Source organism: Anoplopoma fimbria, chromosome 6, assembly GCF_027596085.1.
Source record: "Anoplopoma fimbria isolate UVic2021 breed Golden Eagle Sablefish chromosome 6, Afim_UVic_2022, whole genome shotgun sequence".
Lineage (NCBI taxonomy): Eukaryota > Metazoa > Chordata > Actinopteri > Perciformes > Anoplopomatidae > Anoplopoma > Anoplopoma fimbria.
In genome coordinates this window covers 17,213,395-17,229,652 of record NC_072454.1, presented here as the reverse complement: position 1 = coordinate 17,229,652, position 16,258 = coordinate 17,213,395, and the positions used below count along the sequence as shown (strand labels likewise).

At 43.9% G+C, this 16,258-nt stretch overlaps 1 protein-coding gene across 1 annotated transcript in view; it reads left to right on the top strand.

Annotated features, from left to right (window-relative positions):
• tacc2 (transforming, acidic coiled-coil containing protein 2) overlaps positions 1–16,258 on the top strand; it is a 50,972-nt gene that overhangs the window by 13,759 nt on the left and 20,955 nt on the right. The window contains exons 3-4 of the mRNA XM_054600766.1: positions 4,716–5,936; positions 10,121–10,420. Coding sequence (XP_054456741.1) covers positions 4,716–5,936; positions 10,121–10,420 — 1,521 coding nt within the window. The remainder of the gene's footprint in view (positions 1–4,715; positions 5,937–10,120; positions 10,421–16,258) is intronic.

Here is a 16,258-nt window from a genome sequence, read left to right as displayed (position 1 = left end):
ACAGTTCATTCAGCCAGCCGGAAGGCTCTGCTAGCGGGGTGTCATCAGCTGAGACTGAGGCGTGTCCACCCACCGATGTTGCCGAGTCACAGCTGAAGTCACAGAGCTGGAGTGAGCTGATTGCAACAATCCCTGGGAGCATCTGCATTGAACAGGACCGTCTCTCTCACCCCTGCCAGGAGCAGCATGGAGCAGCAATTTTACCTCTCGTCAATCACCCAGAACGGAGCTCCAGCAATACAAAAGGAGGGGTAAGGGCTGATCTCAAACAGAATTTGATCGCAGAGGAAGCCCTGTCTTTGGAACACGCTTGTGAGGAGTCATCCATCACAGAGACAGAGAGAAACTACAGCCAAGTCATCCTGCCTTTAATCTCACATCAGCATCTGACTACTTCACAACAAATCCCAGCCGAGCGACAAGCAAGCAGCAATCAACAGGTCCAGCCTGAGAGTAGCACAACAGAAACCGGGACAGCAGAAAGTGCAGCTGAGTTCCAAGCCCAGACACAGGACCAGAACAAAAGAGGTGCAATGTCTGTCGTGGGTGTATACGTATGTGACAGCAGTAAAGGCAACAGTAGAGGCAACAACAGAGTTCACTTTGCAGACACTGTGAAACAAGAAGGTAGATCCTCTGTTAATCTCAGGGACAAGTCGGTGTCGGCTATGGACTGCGCCTCTTTGCCTCCGCTGATTGTACATGAGAGCCTGCACCATCCCGTAGTTGAGGCCAGCTACACCTTCCCAGACTTCCTAGGCTTAAAGAAGCTAGAAATCCCCACAAATGCGTCTTGTGCCACTGATGAACCAGCAATACGGAGCTCGGCTGACTTTCCACAGCCACAGAAAGATGTCCATAAAGGAGGCACAGGGATTAAAGATACCAAGGAGAAGATTAGCATCGATCCGTCAGGTAACGACAACTTGAAGACAAACACTGTGGATTTACAGTCAGTGGGCGAGGCCTGCTCAAAACAGCCATGTGCTACCGAGAAGAATCAGACTGGTGACCTTTCACAAACAGCAGAAAGAGCCACCTCCGAGGCTGATCAGTCAACAGATGAACAGGTTCCAGCAAAGGTGACAAAGCACTCAGAGGCGGAAACAGAGAAGGGTGCTGTAAATCTGTGTTTGTCGACTGAGAAAGAGATGGATAAGTTACATACTGAGCCTCAGGAGTCACCTTTAAATAGTGATGAAGGTAACCAACATCCCTCCGCCTCATGTTCTGTGCATTCAGCTGATGATGTTCCCTGCAAGCCTTTAAGTGATGTCACTGCTGAGTCACCTGGTGGGCAGCTCTCCACAAACCTGGAGTCCTGTTCAAAAACTGAAACTGTGACCATGATCTGCACAGCCTCTCTTCAAACGATGCCTAGTGACCCCAGTTATCAGCCTCCCACCCAATTGGATCAAACACCTCCTCATGGACTAGTTATAGATCCCATGAAGCCCACAATTCACTCTGCTGATCTGACAACGGATGAATCAGCGACATCAGAAGTGACAGCCTCTGATCATTCAGTTCCTGTTATCGAGCAATGTTCCAGTAACTCTTCTTTAGAGCTGCGGCCTCCTGGCCCAATGTTGAGTCACTTGGAGCTCATTGCAGACTGTGATATCTCTCTTCCTGAGCACACAGATAACTGCGGCGCTGCTGGTGACAGCACCAAAGTGGAGGGCGAGGTGGATGGCAACAAGAGCAGAGAAATGACACAAATGTCTTTAGCACAGGATCTGGAGCACGGTGATTTCAGCGTTAAAGTAGATGAGACTTGTTCGAAGCTGGCGGACGGAAACTATATTATGGAATCTGTCGCTGAACTTGAGAATTCTGCAATTAACAATGTAAATATTCCATTTCCACAAGAGGGAAATCTGTCTCTTCCTCAGCCACCTGGTTCAGTAGATGTACTGGCAAAGGATGGGTCTGATAATCTAATTCCTCTATCTCACACTGAGCCAGGCCCTATTGGTATTAAACCCAGTATTTTTGAAGCCTCCATTAAGGATGACCTTATTAATATCAGCTGCAGACGCGAGTCTGACCTGCCTACCAAAGAAGCTCATGATTACATTAAACAAAGCGATATGAACAAGAAACTGGGAGATCAGACCTCTGTGCTGTTTGTGGAGGAAAACAAAATAGTTGAGGAGGCAACAATAGATAATAAAAAGGAAACAGCAGACAGCAGCACGCTACAAACAGGAAAGACAGGCACAACACCACAGTGTAACAGGCCAGATAAAGAAGCTGTAGAGGAAATTGAAGACATGCAGCCACCGCATGAACATAAAGTTCAAAAGACTGAATCTACAGTAATGGATATTAAGGAGGAAGGAGAAAATAAAAGTGGCATTGTATCCAAAAGCCAGACAGGGACTTCTTCCTTATCTCCCTCAAAACCTGCAGGGTCACTTGAGGACGGGCTTAGTGCTGAGGTAGAGACTGGTATTGAACCTCACACTGTTTACAACCTGAGCCAAACTCCGACAGCAACACTGGATCACAGCTCCAACAGGGACACGGCAACAGATTTGAGTGCAGCTCTTGGCCAATCACATTCCACACCAGAGTCACACTGTTTTGCTCAGCAACAGGAGCAACAGCAGTGGCGTCTGGGATCCAGACACCCCACAGAGGAATTATCAGGTGGCTGTCTAGAGCTGGGAGAAAAGACTAACACTCAGGACAGGCAGATCCAAGCACTGGTTTCAGGGGTGAAAGGGGTGGTAGAGGGAGGAGACAGCTCTGCTTTGAGTATGTGTCAGTCAGGAAACAAGGATGAGTTGACATGTGATGACAGCAGTGGTAATGAACGAGCAATAGGTTTAGAGACAGGCAAGGGAGAGGGAGCTCAATCTTCAGCGGCGGTTGACGGGGTTTATGTGCCGTCTCACCTTGCCACTGATTTAAATGAGAATGGAAGGGCGACCGTTAGAAATTACTTGGTGGACTTAATGAGAGAAACAGCACTCTCTCATGTAGGTGAGATAAGACAGGGGATGGATGACAATAAAAGCCCCGCCTTAGTGGTAATTAGGTCAGATACAGACTCTGGGTTTGCAAGTGATCTGGTTTGTAAAGGTCAGCAAAAAGGCAATCTATCAGCTGTCTGTCAAGACCAACATGGAAAACCAGAGACCGCAGGGAACACTGCTGTATCTGTTGAGTCTGCATCACAGGAACCTGAGACATCACCTATCCAAACGTCTGTTTCATCAGAGGTCAGCACAGACAGTCATGGCATTCATACAGCAGTTATTCCAGTTGAAAAGCAGGCCGGAGAAATTCATACAAACATATTCAGTACTCTGGTTGGGAAACCAGGATCTGTGGATAAGGATTTAATGCTCGCCACAGTTGTGAAAAGCAACAGTGTTGAAACTGAGGAGTGTGAAATTCAGGATACAGTGAGCGAGCCTCTCGAGCTGCAAAGTTCCAATAAAACGACAGCCACACAAAGCAGCCCAGTAGTACAAACACCCATAAATGGCCCTGATGTAGAGGAGATCACAAAGGAAGATAAAGCAGCTTTGGACGAAGAGAAAGCTAGCAGCCAGGGACAAAGTGAGATAAAAGTGATGAACAATGAAGCAATGAAAAAGCAAGAGGTCATAAATGAAACTGGGTGTGTCAAAGACAGTGGCTCATTTGGTCTTTCTAAGTCATCAGAAAATGACAATTCCCACTGTGAAGGAAGATCAGTTGGAAAAGCTCCTGTTGAACAAGTATCTGTGAATTCAGAGGCTGTCGATGTGTCAGAGAGTCCTGCTCCTGGACTAGCACCCAGAAAACCTGAAACAAACTGGATACAAGCTCTAAAAGAAGCTGCGTACCATTCTAAACAAGAGACCTCAAGGTAAACACAAGAGCATGCGTGTGTTTGAACTGATTATATGAGAAACATGAAAAAGAATCTGAGATTAGGGGAGTACACATGAGACTTCACGCTGATAAAACTATGTTAATAGCAAATAAATGCTGTGCAACCACACATGTCTGAAAGGTCAGTGGAGTTCATCATGGGCCTCACCTAAATGTGTCACACAAAATAGCATGTTAGCATGCCTTCACATAGCATCTGTTCAAGTACAACACAGAGAGAAAAGCACATGTGTAGTTTGATTTAGGTTTTTTGTCATCAACCACAGCCAAAGAATTATGAACTTGGTATAAAATTTACATTTATTTAGATTTTTTCGATGGGTTGCAAATCTGTGATGTTTATCCTATCTACCAGTTATTTTGTTCTCATATATTGCTGTAGCCATTTCCAACTTAGCATTCCAGTAACACCATGCCCAAGACTTGTCTGGAGCGATATTATGGAGAGCTGTGTTACAATGAATATGAATGAGGAGGTAAACACAGAGCTGCACTTTGTTTTGACTTGGGTCAGATGACTGTGCCTTTTGGAGTCTAATGGAAGTAATGCAGCCCTTTATATTCAAAGGATGACATCAGCTGTGACATCGGGCCTGCTCTCCAGGGCAAGAATGGGCCTTTTCTCACACTGCTAAACGCTATGCAACAACTACACAAACACACACATGTACCTACAGTACTTCTGCACACACATACACACTCCGCAAGCCCGGGCTTACCACACAAACACGCACATATGTAATTTGACAGTCATTCCTTGTGCATGTGCTGTAAACTAAACAACAAATCCCCCAACCCCCTCTTCTCTTGCATTGTTTTTCCAGACCCCTCCCATCTCTGGAGTCTCCTCAGCTAGAGTTTCTTACTCCGACTGAAGAAATAGCTGCCCCTCTGAGACAAGAGGAGATACAACCACCAGATCGAGCAGCAGAGAAGACAACGGAGATACCACCTCTGAATCTTTTGAAGAAGCCAGTGGATCTTCCTAAACCTTTAAAAAAGACAACAGAGCTCCTAGAACCAACACGGAGCAAGAAAGTAGAGCTCCCAGAAGAATTGAAGAAAGTAGAGCTCCCAGAAGAAGCGAAGAAAGTAGAGCTCCCAGAAGAAGCGAAGAAAGTAGAGCTTCAAAAAGCAACCCAGCAGACAGTAGAGCTCCCAGAAGAAGTTAAGAAAGTAGAGCTCCCAGAAGAAGCGAAGAAAGTAGAGCTTCAAAAAGCAACACAGCAGACAGTAGAGCTCCCAGAAGAAGTTAAGAAAGTAGAACTTCAAAAAGCAACACAGCAGACAGTAGAGCTCCCAGAAGAAGTGAAGAAAGTAGAGCTCCCAGAAGAAGCGAAGAAAGTAGAGCTTCAAAAAGCAACTCAGCAGACAGTAGAGCTCCCAGAAGAAGTGAAGAAAGTAGAGCTCCCAGAAGAAGCGAAGAAAGTAGAGCTTCAAAAAGCAACACAGCAGACAGTAGAGGTCCCAGAAGAAGTGAAGAAAGTAGAGCTCCCAGAACCAACACAGCAGACAGTAGAGCTCCCAGAAGAAGTGAAGAAAGTAGAGCTCCCAGAACCAACACAGCAGACAGTAGAGCTCCCAGAAGAAGTGAAGAAAGTAGAGCTCCCAGAACCAACACAGCAGACAGTAGAGCCCCTGGAACTAACACAGAGTACAAAAGTAGAGCTCCTAGAAGAAGTGAAGAAAATAGAGCTACCACAAACAACCAAAAAGGAAGAAGAGCCTCAAGAAGAGCTCCCAGAACCAAAAGGTGAGCCAGTAACTTCATCAGAAATAGCAAAACAGCCAACTGAGCTCCTAGAACCAACAAAAAGCCCGGAAGAGCTCCCAGAACCAACGAAAGATGAAGTAGAGATCCCAGAACCAACAAAGACGTCAACAGAGCCAACAGAACCCGAGAGGAGGCTCAGCAGTGAGCTGCCGGAGGAGCTCGTGGAAAGACCTGTAGAGATCCTACCTGAGGAGCCATCCAAAGGGCCTGCTGAGGAAACTGCAGAGACAGAAACAATCCAGGACCCTACTGAGGAGCTACACGACAGCGGGTGAGTGAGTTTCTTTGTAAAATCACAAGATTGATACATAATCAATCACGGGAGTGTTTCTTGAAAATGTCCCACTCCACTCACTGTCCCAGTGAAAGGCTTCTGACCAGTTTGTGGAGTAATGTTTCCCTATGAGGCTGCTGCTTTTTTTCAGAGCTCAGTCAAAAAATACTTGTCCTTGTAATCCTCAATCGACCAAAATCTCAAGATTATAGCCTTTTACCATGAAGAACAACAGGTTTTACGGGGAGATTATTTTGTGGTTGACATGGGTTTCCAACAGGAAACCAGACATCAGAATGATTTGTATATGACCTTTTGGACCTGATAGTTGTCCTAAACCTTATGATAATGTTTCCATTACAGACATTGTATTGCAGCTAATTTATTTGTGAAGAGGGAGAATCAAAGGGTGACATGTGCTTTACAGCTCAGCAGTGCTGCCTGTCAGGCATTTACAATGGATTTCCATGCACTTGGAGAGTCCCCTCGCTGGGTTTGTTTGATTTGAGACACCTCGAGGTAGGTCTGGTAGGTTGTTGCTGTCTGCAGCAGTTTTACAGTGGATTGGAGAAGAAGACAGTCTTACAGATCTGTTCAGCTTGTAGACACGGCAGTGAACCATTTATGTTGTTAAAACTTAGTTAAACACACATAGTAAACCAGTGTGTCGTTCAGTCCGCCGGCCATGTTCATTCAGTATTTATTTAAACATTTTAACAGCTCTGGCTTGACTGACTTTCCATGTATGTCATTCTTTCACTGAAAAACGTAATATGTCACCAGAGTGTTCATTGTGCATCTATGTTTGTTTTTCCAGTTTATTTACTATGTAAGGAGTGGCTTTTTGATATATTCTAACTCAGTATAACCATTGCTGCATTTATTTTCACGTAGCTTTAGCTTTTCTCAGCTTCCTCAGTTATCTCTCTCAGTTGTCATTTGCCTGCCATTTGCCGAATGCCCAGGAGCCATCCCACATGCCAGAGTAGCACTTGCTGCCTGTCAGTCACAACACTTGTCTCATCACTGCTGTTGGAGACATAAAGGTTTGTTCAGAGGAAGAGGGAGGAGGAGGGACATTTCTATTTCCACTATAGGTTTCATCAATAGATAAAGTTACACTTGCGTACGTGTGCCAGAGACAGAAATGTGACTGCATGGTCAATGATGTGTTTGTGTGTGTGTGTGTGTGTGTGTGTGTGTGTGTGTGTGTGTGTGTGTGTGTGTGTGTGTGTGTGTGTGTGTGTGTGTGTGTGTGTGTGTGTGTGTGTGTGTGTGTGTGTGTGTGTGTGTGTGTGTGTGTGTGTGTGTGTGTGTGTGTGTGTACATATGGTTATTTTTCCCCGCCCCCCAGAGGCTGTCCTAGCTGTCAGTCCTGCTCAGTCTGTGCGGCTTTGTGAACTGAAGCCCGTAGTGGGAGGAATTTAGGCAGGCACTCAGCCCCACTGAAGTCATTTGCACAGACCAGACAGAGTGGAACAAAAGCCAGAGTTCAGAGAAACACTTGAGCATGTGCTGCGGCGTGAGTGTGTGGGACAGCGTCGGTCAGAGCAGCAGACAGAGAAGAGAAGAACCGGGACGCAAACGTGTTGGCTCTGGTGTTTTTGGAGTTCAGCAGAAGTTGTTTCCATCACTTACTTGTAGTTCGCTCTGAATGTTTGTGATGGATTCCTCAATGGCTGAAATCTGGGTGAGTTGACAAGAAGTAGGTTCCCTATTTATTCTGTGTGTGTGTGTGTGTGTGTCTACTGTAGGTGTTTGTGTTTAAGTCCTTCCAGGTTGATGCAACAGATGGTCTGTAGGTAACTAGTGCTAATGACGCTCTGTCTCTGCTGACCTCACCAGATGGGAGGAGGGGAGAGACAAATAGAAACCCAAGGGGCAGAAGGCAGAAAAGAAGGAAACAAAGTTGCGAAATGAATGGTGTACTTTAAAAAAACAAAAACGTTACAGGTTAGAGCATGTCGGGCTCCCCTCAGACTGCCTGACTGGCAGCCACATCACAGTAGAAGTAAAACTGGTGTTTAGATACTGTCCGTGTTTTCAAAACCCCTTGCTGGCATGGTAGACTTTTGAAATGAGAAGTTATTAAATTATAAGGGGCCGAGCAGGAAAGGGCCACTGATTTAATATATGACATCATTAAAGTGCCATAGTATTTTTTTCTTTTTAATTGTTGCGCAACTAGTTTGAATATAATGTAGTACAATCTTTTGTAAAGCCATTTTACTCATGAAACATTATGTGAATGACTGGAGTAAAAAGAGAGTAAGATGTGCTGTAGCCCACACTGTACTGTAAATAGAGTAGTTGCCATGGCGATTGTAGGTTGATATGACTTTCTGCTGGCATAATTAAAATAGATAATCACATGTCTGTTATTCATTCAACCATACTAGAATGCCTTGAAGTAATGATTTAATCTCTGTAGTTGCAGAAGTGACTTGGTTGATTATTTATTCATGAAGTATGTGTTTACAATATATACAATGTGTTGTTGAATGTGCAGTAGGCCTACGAATGTATGTCTGGACTGTATGAGCTAGCTGCTGGCTGTCCTACAGAAATGGTCCTCACATTATTATCCCGTAAAAAAATACCCTTTTCTAAGCACTTTCAGCTGCTTTTATTTACAACTTTCTGTTTATCATTAACCACCCTGCCTGGACTTGCTGTCTTTCGTGTCCAGCTGTTTCCCGTAGATTACGCTAAATGTGTGTGTGGAGGTTGGAGAATCAGTTTTGTTATCTGGACTGTGATAGAAAATGATTACTATGTACCGCTGGACAGGCCTTGTAAATTCTGAAATCAGGAACTGCTTATGAGGTGACATTGAGTAAAACCTTGCACACTGCTGAATTATTAACAATAAAAAACTATTGGACAGCCTCCAGGTGTTAATGCCAACAGTAAAACTACACTGGCATGAAGAAGTGTGTTGCTAAAAAATAGCATATTTGCTCTGTCTTAACTTGTTTCACTCACTTTGTTATGATAAAAGAAAAAATCATCTCCAAGTTCATACACATCATATATGGAATAAGAAGAGATTGCAAAAGCTCCAGCTGTTAACCTTAGTGGGTCAGCTGCCATTATCTCCACATAAAAGCCATTGAACCAGTAAATTCTTCACACTTATTTCCATTTTTTTCGGCCATTGTCTATCTGCTCCATTACAGTTTCTGTCCATCTTTGGAGGCAGCAGTGAGTCTTTAAACTAAGTTAGCTCGAGCTGTGTTGTGACTTGGTTGTTTCTATTTCCAGGCTGCATGTGCCGAGTTGGCCACAGATGCTGACATATGTATAGCTGTGGTCTGCTGGTCACTGACTGAGTATTTGTAACGAGAGGAATGGGACCATATAAAAATTCATATATGGATTTGCAGGACATTTCCTCTCCACGCAGCCATCCTGTATCAATTAGAAAATTCTGTCCCTCTATAATGGGAACCACATTTGTGTTAGATGCAAACTATAACTTGCTACGCCCTTAAGAAAAGCACACGCCCTCATTAAATGTTATTAAGTTCTGACTTTACTGGAGAGAGGGAGAATAACAGAGCTCAGTTTCAGTCTGACATGAGCTGGAAAGGACGTTTGGAAAGTGCTGCTCAGCAGACTTGATGCTTGAGTTCTGTAAATGTGCTTTAGTTGATGGAGGTCTGGTGAAGCTCTCCTCTGCAGAAGAGGCTACCGGGGTATTTTTAGAGCTAAACAGGAGGCATGCCCCAAGTGGGGAACAGCTGCATGGGCGTCCGTCACATTGCCTGTCAGATTAAAGAGCCTACCACTCCTGATAAGACGGCCTGGATCGGGGCCAAATCCACTCCAGCAGGTGGCCATTGATGACAGAGCTAGACATCCAAAACAAGGCTACTTCTCTGCTGAGGGGAAGTAGAGCAAGCAAGGGAAACATGGTTTATCATGTAAGGGGACTAATGAGAGGAGTTACAGTTTGTTTAAACCTAAATGACAAAGCGTACTAAGGTTGTGGTGGGCATTTTATTTTTGGAGAATTCACAGCAGAGTGCTCCATCGTTCTCTACTTTGAGGTTAGTTTCCGTTAAGGTTCATTTGTCATGAGGCAACTGAAGTGTGTCCTAAGAGTGTTTTCTGAATCGCACTCCTTGGCCTTCTTGTGTCTGTCAGTCTGTTGATGTTTTGTGCTCCCTCCCCTGCAGGTCCTCCATCGCTGAGCAGGCAGTGAGAGGCGACCGTGTCCTTGCCTCTCCCCCACCTCCCACCTCCGAATACCACCTCCCGCCTGCCCTCCCTGCTCACCTCCAAGACACCACAGAATTTCCCACTCCTCCTCCTACACCCCCGGAGAGGCACACTCCTGAAGCTCTACCAACCCCACCTGCATCTCCCTGCTTCCCTCCTCCTCCTTCTCCTCAAGCCCTCTCCTTCCCTCCTGTACCTCCTGCTTCCCAGTGGGAGGACCACTGCCCTGCTTCTGCACCCTGCCATCCTCCTTTAAGGTATGCACATGAACTCTGCCTGACTGTCACTGTTTCTGAACCGACTCATTAGGTCATTTCTCATCTCGCTGTGGAGTTCATAATCAGTTTTCTTCAGTGCCTCTGCTTGCTGTGTTTGTAAGACCTCACATTAGATTTGTCCAGTGCTGACACTGGTCCCTTTAGCCTGCTTTATAAAAATTAGCCACGTCTTATCCTTTCAAACCCGGTTCAGGTACATTTTTGGCAATAAATCGGCACCTGGCACACTGAATTACTTTGAAGATGTTGATTGACATATGGTTATTTTTTTTTGTTTTTGCTTTTTTTTAATTGCAAAGTAAAGTGAAATGATTGGCATGGTAAATATGTAGATCGGGCAGGCATCTTGTTATCTTAGCTTAGCATAAAGGCAGGCTCTGTCCAAAGATAACACAATCTGTCTTGGAGTTACCACTGGTTGTGTGATGACGGTACCCTGCCAAGAAAATATGGAGCCACATAAACCCCCAGATTCTTTTTTTTATTGAAATTGAAAATGTTTACTTTTTTCTTTGTAGATGAAACAAGCAAGATATAATGTGATAAATAGTGAGTTTAAGAGGTGTTGGTAGGTGGATCTTTGGACAAAGCCAGGCTAGCTATATTTACCGTATTTACCGAGTGTGGTATCAATCATCTCATCTAACTATCGGCAAGAAGGTGAATAAGCGCATTTCCTTGAATGTTTAACTATTTCTATAAGTAATTGTGAAATAGAATTCTGAGACCGACTATAGAAACATATGTCACATACTGCGTTATTAACATTTTATAAGTGAAATCCAGAGAAACTGTCTCTTGTTCTATTTAGGCAACAAGTTTTACAACCTCATGAAATTACAGATTAGCATTGCCATGCACATTTACCACAGGAACTCATAGGAAAGAGGGATTTGCAAATGTATGAATTTAGTGGTCATGGAAACTCAAATTTATACTGTATAATTGTGGCTTGTTAATGGTGGATAGAGCTAAAGCATCAGGGAGAAATGTTTACATGTGGATCTTTATAACATTACAGTATAAAGTAGAGCACTTACACACCATGCTTTTTCACATTAAGGCTTATAATAACCAGTTGATGTATAATGGCTGATTTCTTGTTGTTTAAGATGCTTGCATGTCGCACTACTCACGCCAAGAAGCTGCAAAACACAATGATTTTCATTCATAACACTGATACTGATTACATTTAAATGCTCCTCAGTATTCTGTTATCAGCACAGCTTCAAAAATGCTTAACATTTCTCTGCAATTATTCCTTGTTTTGCAATTTATTTCATAAACTTACTGTATGTAAGAAGAGGTAATGACTCAGCCACTTTAACGGTGCACTGATACTTCCAACCAGCAGAGGGTGTTTTCTCCTCACAGAGTCCAGTGTTCAGTTGCTTTCCTGTTTATGCACTCTGCTGTCTGAATGCTGCAGGTTTATAAAAGCAAAACAGGGAGACACAACAGCTCAAATATCTACCTATGCATTGTGTTGAATCGTATCAGACTCTGTTCGGTTTTCTGTGTAGAATTAATCCTATTTGCTTATGACTTGATACTTTTGGTCTTTTAAACACCTCCCTTGCTCATAGTGGACCAGTATTTTGAGAGGGCGAGGATAGAATAGTGTTGTTATATTATTTATGATATTTGAGAGTTCTGCTAGGTAACAGTAGAGGAGAGGAGTACCAACACATGGAGTAATCTGATTGGATGCCACAGATTATCCTGTTTGCCTGAAGACACAGAGGCTGGACTATGCCAACATGTGCGCAGGTATAAACTAAACATTTAATTTGGTGTATTTGAGTGTGAAAGCCATATGCAGGGCAAAGAACACAAAAATATACAATCTATGCTACTGGTAACAAAAGTGATGATGTATCAAGCAACTTCCTCAGGGGCTGCTCGACATTTCTTGTTATAATGTTAGTCAATGAAAAACAAACACATTTGATTTGCTTTTTCCTTAATGATTCATTGAGCGTTGCATGACTAATAATTAAATCCTTCCGTATGATAGAAACAAAATCAGGCTTCCTCTTTTTGAGTTAATAATTAATCTGTCAGTGACTCCGAAGCATTTAGTATCGTGCCCGTTCTCACATCTTGGTTCTTCTGTTTTTGTATTTCCCTGAATACCGCCCTAAAAACAAATGAGCTCCTCCCCTCTACTTAGTTTGTGATTATTCTAACAGTACTCTCTTTCTTCTATTTGAAACTGTAGAGGAAGCCAGATATAAAGCACTGCATTTTACAATATTTCAACAGCCAGCCCTCCTCATTCACTTTTATATGTGCCAAATATGTTCTCCCCATTATCTTCCTAGATCACAACACATGTCTGCGATTGAGATAATAGGTGGATGGGTAGCCTTTCTTTTTGAGGTCTACCATTGAAGTGCCCCCATTACTCCACTGATTTTATCATTTACTTTGATGACACAAAGAGAAGGAATGCCACAAAATCTCAAAAAACATGTTGTAAGAGGATCAACTGTAAATGCAGACGAATGGAGTAAGAGCATGGATGTTTTGTAGACTCAGGGAATTGATCTCTCGAGGGTGATTGTTTATGGGAGCAATGCAGTCTTTACTTAGCAAATGAGAATCAAAGCATTGTCCAGCAGGAGGATCAGATCAGCAACCAGCATCCTGTCACATATATCTAAAACCCCCTAAAACATGTATCTGAACTGCATGTCACTGTCACAGTGTATTTTTATTTTGCTATTTTATTATGACCAACTGAGTTCAAACCTTTAATATGCTGTGGAAGGGTGGTCCCATCTTCTGTGGTCCTTCCTGAGGTTTGTTGCAGTTGTTCTTGCTTAGTGTTGTTTGAATAATTCTTGACAAATTAAGGGGTATATTGTTAGTTTCCTTGTTTGATTTAAGCCTTTGGCAGTCTTTGAGACTGTACCTGTAATTGAGGTACATCTTAACAATGACCCTCTTCATAAGTAACGCTTATCATATCTAATTCTGACTTAACTGTATGTTTTGGATTTGTTTAAACACAAGCAAAACCCATATCAGGGGTTACATTTTTTTCTACTCACATGCTTAAACTGAATACGGTCTTCCCACTAAGATTCAACAAACGGACATGAAACAACAAATTGATCTGCACCATTGCAGTCTGCTTAAAAGCATACACTATTTCCATTCAAACCCACTTGCAGGCTAAACACATGCGGATCGTGGTGACCCTGATTCCTCTTGAGCGTCGTTATGAATCTTTCAGAAAAAAACTGCCACAACCATATCTTCCAGTGCCTGAGTGTGTTGAATTTTTGATTTCTTCATTTTCTTCAGTCTACAGTTAAGTCAGCGGTGCAGGGCCGGGTTCTTAAGAGGATGTTACTGTCAGTGATTCAATAGAAAAGGAACTTGTACTTCACACATGATTTTCTGCCCCAGATACATCTTTGAACTGGTATGGGGGTAGGGATGGCAATAGCAATCAATATTTTTGCTTTAGCAGGGGTCCATGTTGGGAGTGGGCATCGCTTTTACTTGTCCCCTTGGGCTGTGAAACATCGACCAACAAGCCCATCAATATTTTTGTGAACATCCTTTAATGGACTTCACATTTACATGCTAACGCTCAACTTTTCATATGTGGTGTTGGGTTGGACATGAACACTGGGTTTTGTGTGATACGTTTAATTTGAGTTTGTGTCTTTTTAGTCTTTGTGGGCTGAGGTATGACACCTGAAACCTGCGGACAGCAAGTTTGTGTGACTCCAAGTGCTTCAGGCTTGAGTAGCTATTGTAGCGAGCCCTCATTTGCTCACTTTCCCATGAATGTACAATAGAGTTATTCTTCTCATATTTCCAACGCCTCTCTTTCCCATTGCTCCTTGACAATCAATGGGAATTTTGCAGAACCTGTTCCTGCTATTATTTCCATCCCAAGGGAACATTCCCTGCGTCTGTCACGCACGCACGCACGCACGCACACACGCACACACACACACACACACACACACACACACACACACACACACACACACACACACACACACATCTAAAAGTGAATGGCTGGACAGAATGTCGTTATTGCTCTTCCAGTCTTTGATGCAATTTAATGTTTGATGAGAGTGCCAGTAAATTAGATCACCAACCCAGCCTGATGTCCAGGGATTCAAACACCGAGACCGTATTCATTTAGAGATGTGGCATATGTCCCTGACTCTTCAGCAGAGAATGACACCACTGGATTAAGCTTCTATAAATCAAATCTCTATCTTAAACATTTTGAGTCAGAAAATGGTTGTTTTGTTAATGTGTGCTGGTATACAGTTGCTGGTGGACTTGAATAGTACACACACATACTAGTTTCTCATAGTCTTTTGTTTACCTCAGACATCACTCTGGTTGGCCACGCTGAGTGTTGGAAGAATCCATTGTGTGAAAAGGAGGCACAAAAATGACGTTTTTTAACTGTGCAAGTCACTGGCTGAGAGAGGAAAATCGTGGCAGGAGAGAGGCGTTAGGTACGGTTGTTGTGGGAGGGGAGGAGAAGGGGGATCACAGAGAGAAAAGGGAAAGAGCCTGTGACTCAGTCGGGTTTTTTTGGAGGGTCTGCTATTGTTTGGCTCCCCTGCATAGTCGCGGTAGCAGACGAGAAAAAGCTGCTTGTCTTTTTAAAGGCGCAGGGGGCTGGAGTCAGGGGAGAGAGTGGAGGAGAGAGGGGGGAGGTGGCAAGGAGGCAAGGAGAGCAGCAACACAGCTCAGCAATATCAGCTGCCAAACAGAGAGGAGGCACCTCAGACACTGATGCAACACGGCAACACAGCAGGATTGTTATTTCATCCTATTTGTTTTGGATTATTCTCTTCTTGTAATTTTTTGCTCTCTGAGATTTTATTCCCCACTGGTATTGGATAATTTGACCGCCAGATGAGCAAGTGGAATATTCTGCAAGCAGCAGAGGCTCAGGGATGAGGTGCATAAAGCGAGAATCCCTTTCTCATCCACTGCTTTGCTCCCGATGCGAGCGGGACTCGCTCATCCTCTGCACTGCAGCACAGTAAGCTCGGCCGGCTGCTCACCTCCTCTGCCTGCCTCTTCTGAAAGGATCAGACTGAAAGGAGAGGGGGGTGGCGGGAGCAGGTGGATGTGTAGGGTGGCTAAAAAACAGGAGCAGGCAGGGGGGGCAGAGCTAGCTGAGGATGGGAGCCAACGAGTCCATGGAGCAAGGAGAGACTCTCTGTCCCTCTCAAGAACACATGTGAGTTTGACCTGACTTGCATTCTTACTCAGTGTCTGGAAAACGTTCAGTGGTGTGATCAAAATCTAGAAAATCACCTTATCTAAAAAGCTGAGGGTCGAGAGAGCAGCTCCAACTGCTTCTGCTTTGCTTTTGTTGTTTTTATTTATTCATGGGTTTAAATAGTTCCTCCATTCAGCATAAATGTTCAATGTGGATGCAAGGTGATTTATTATGCAGGCGTTATTTACTGTTGCAGGATGAAGCCTGACATGACAAACACGCTGTGAGACATTGTGTTCTGTTACCTCCTGTATGTCTTTGCTTTCCCTCACTCTATTCTTCCACGCGTACTGTCGTAAAACCTTCTCAGACTGTTGAATCCAATGGTGACCAACTGAGCACGTCATCACTGTTGTTGTTTGCTTTTGTGGTGTAAATGAAGATGGTAGAATCGGAGCACGTGTGCAGGCACATGCGCATTTGTATGCCTCGACTGTATGTCTGGATGAAACATGAAAGGTGAGCGCTGTGGGAACCACAACTAGGCAATGAGTACAGTAGGTGCCGCTGGGAGGCTGGTGGGGTGATGTTTTGTTCAGAGG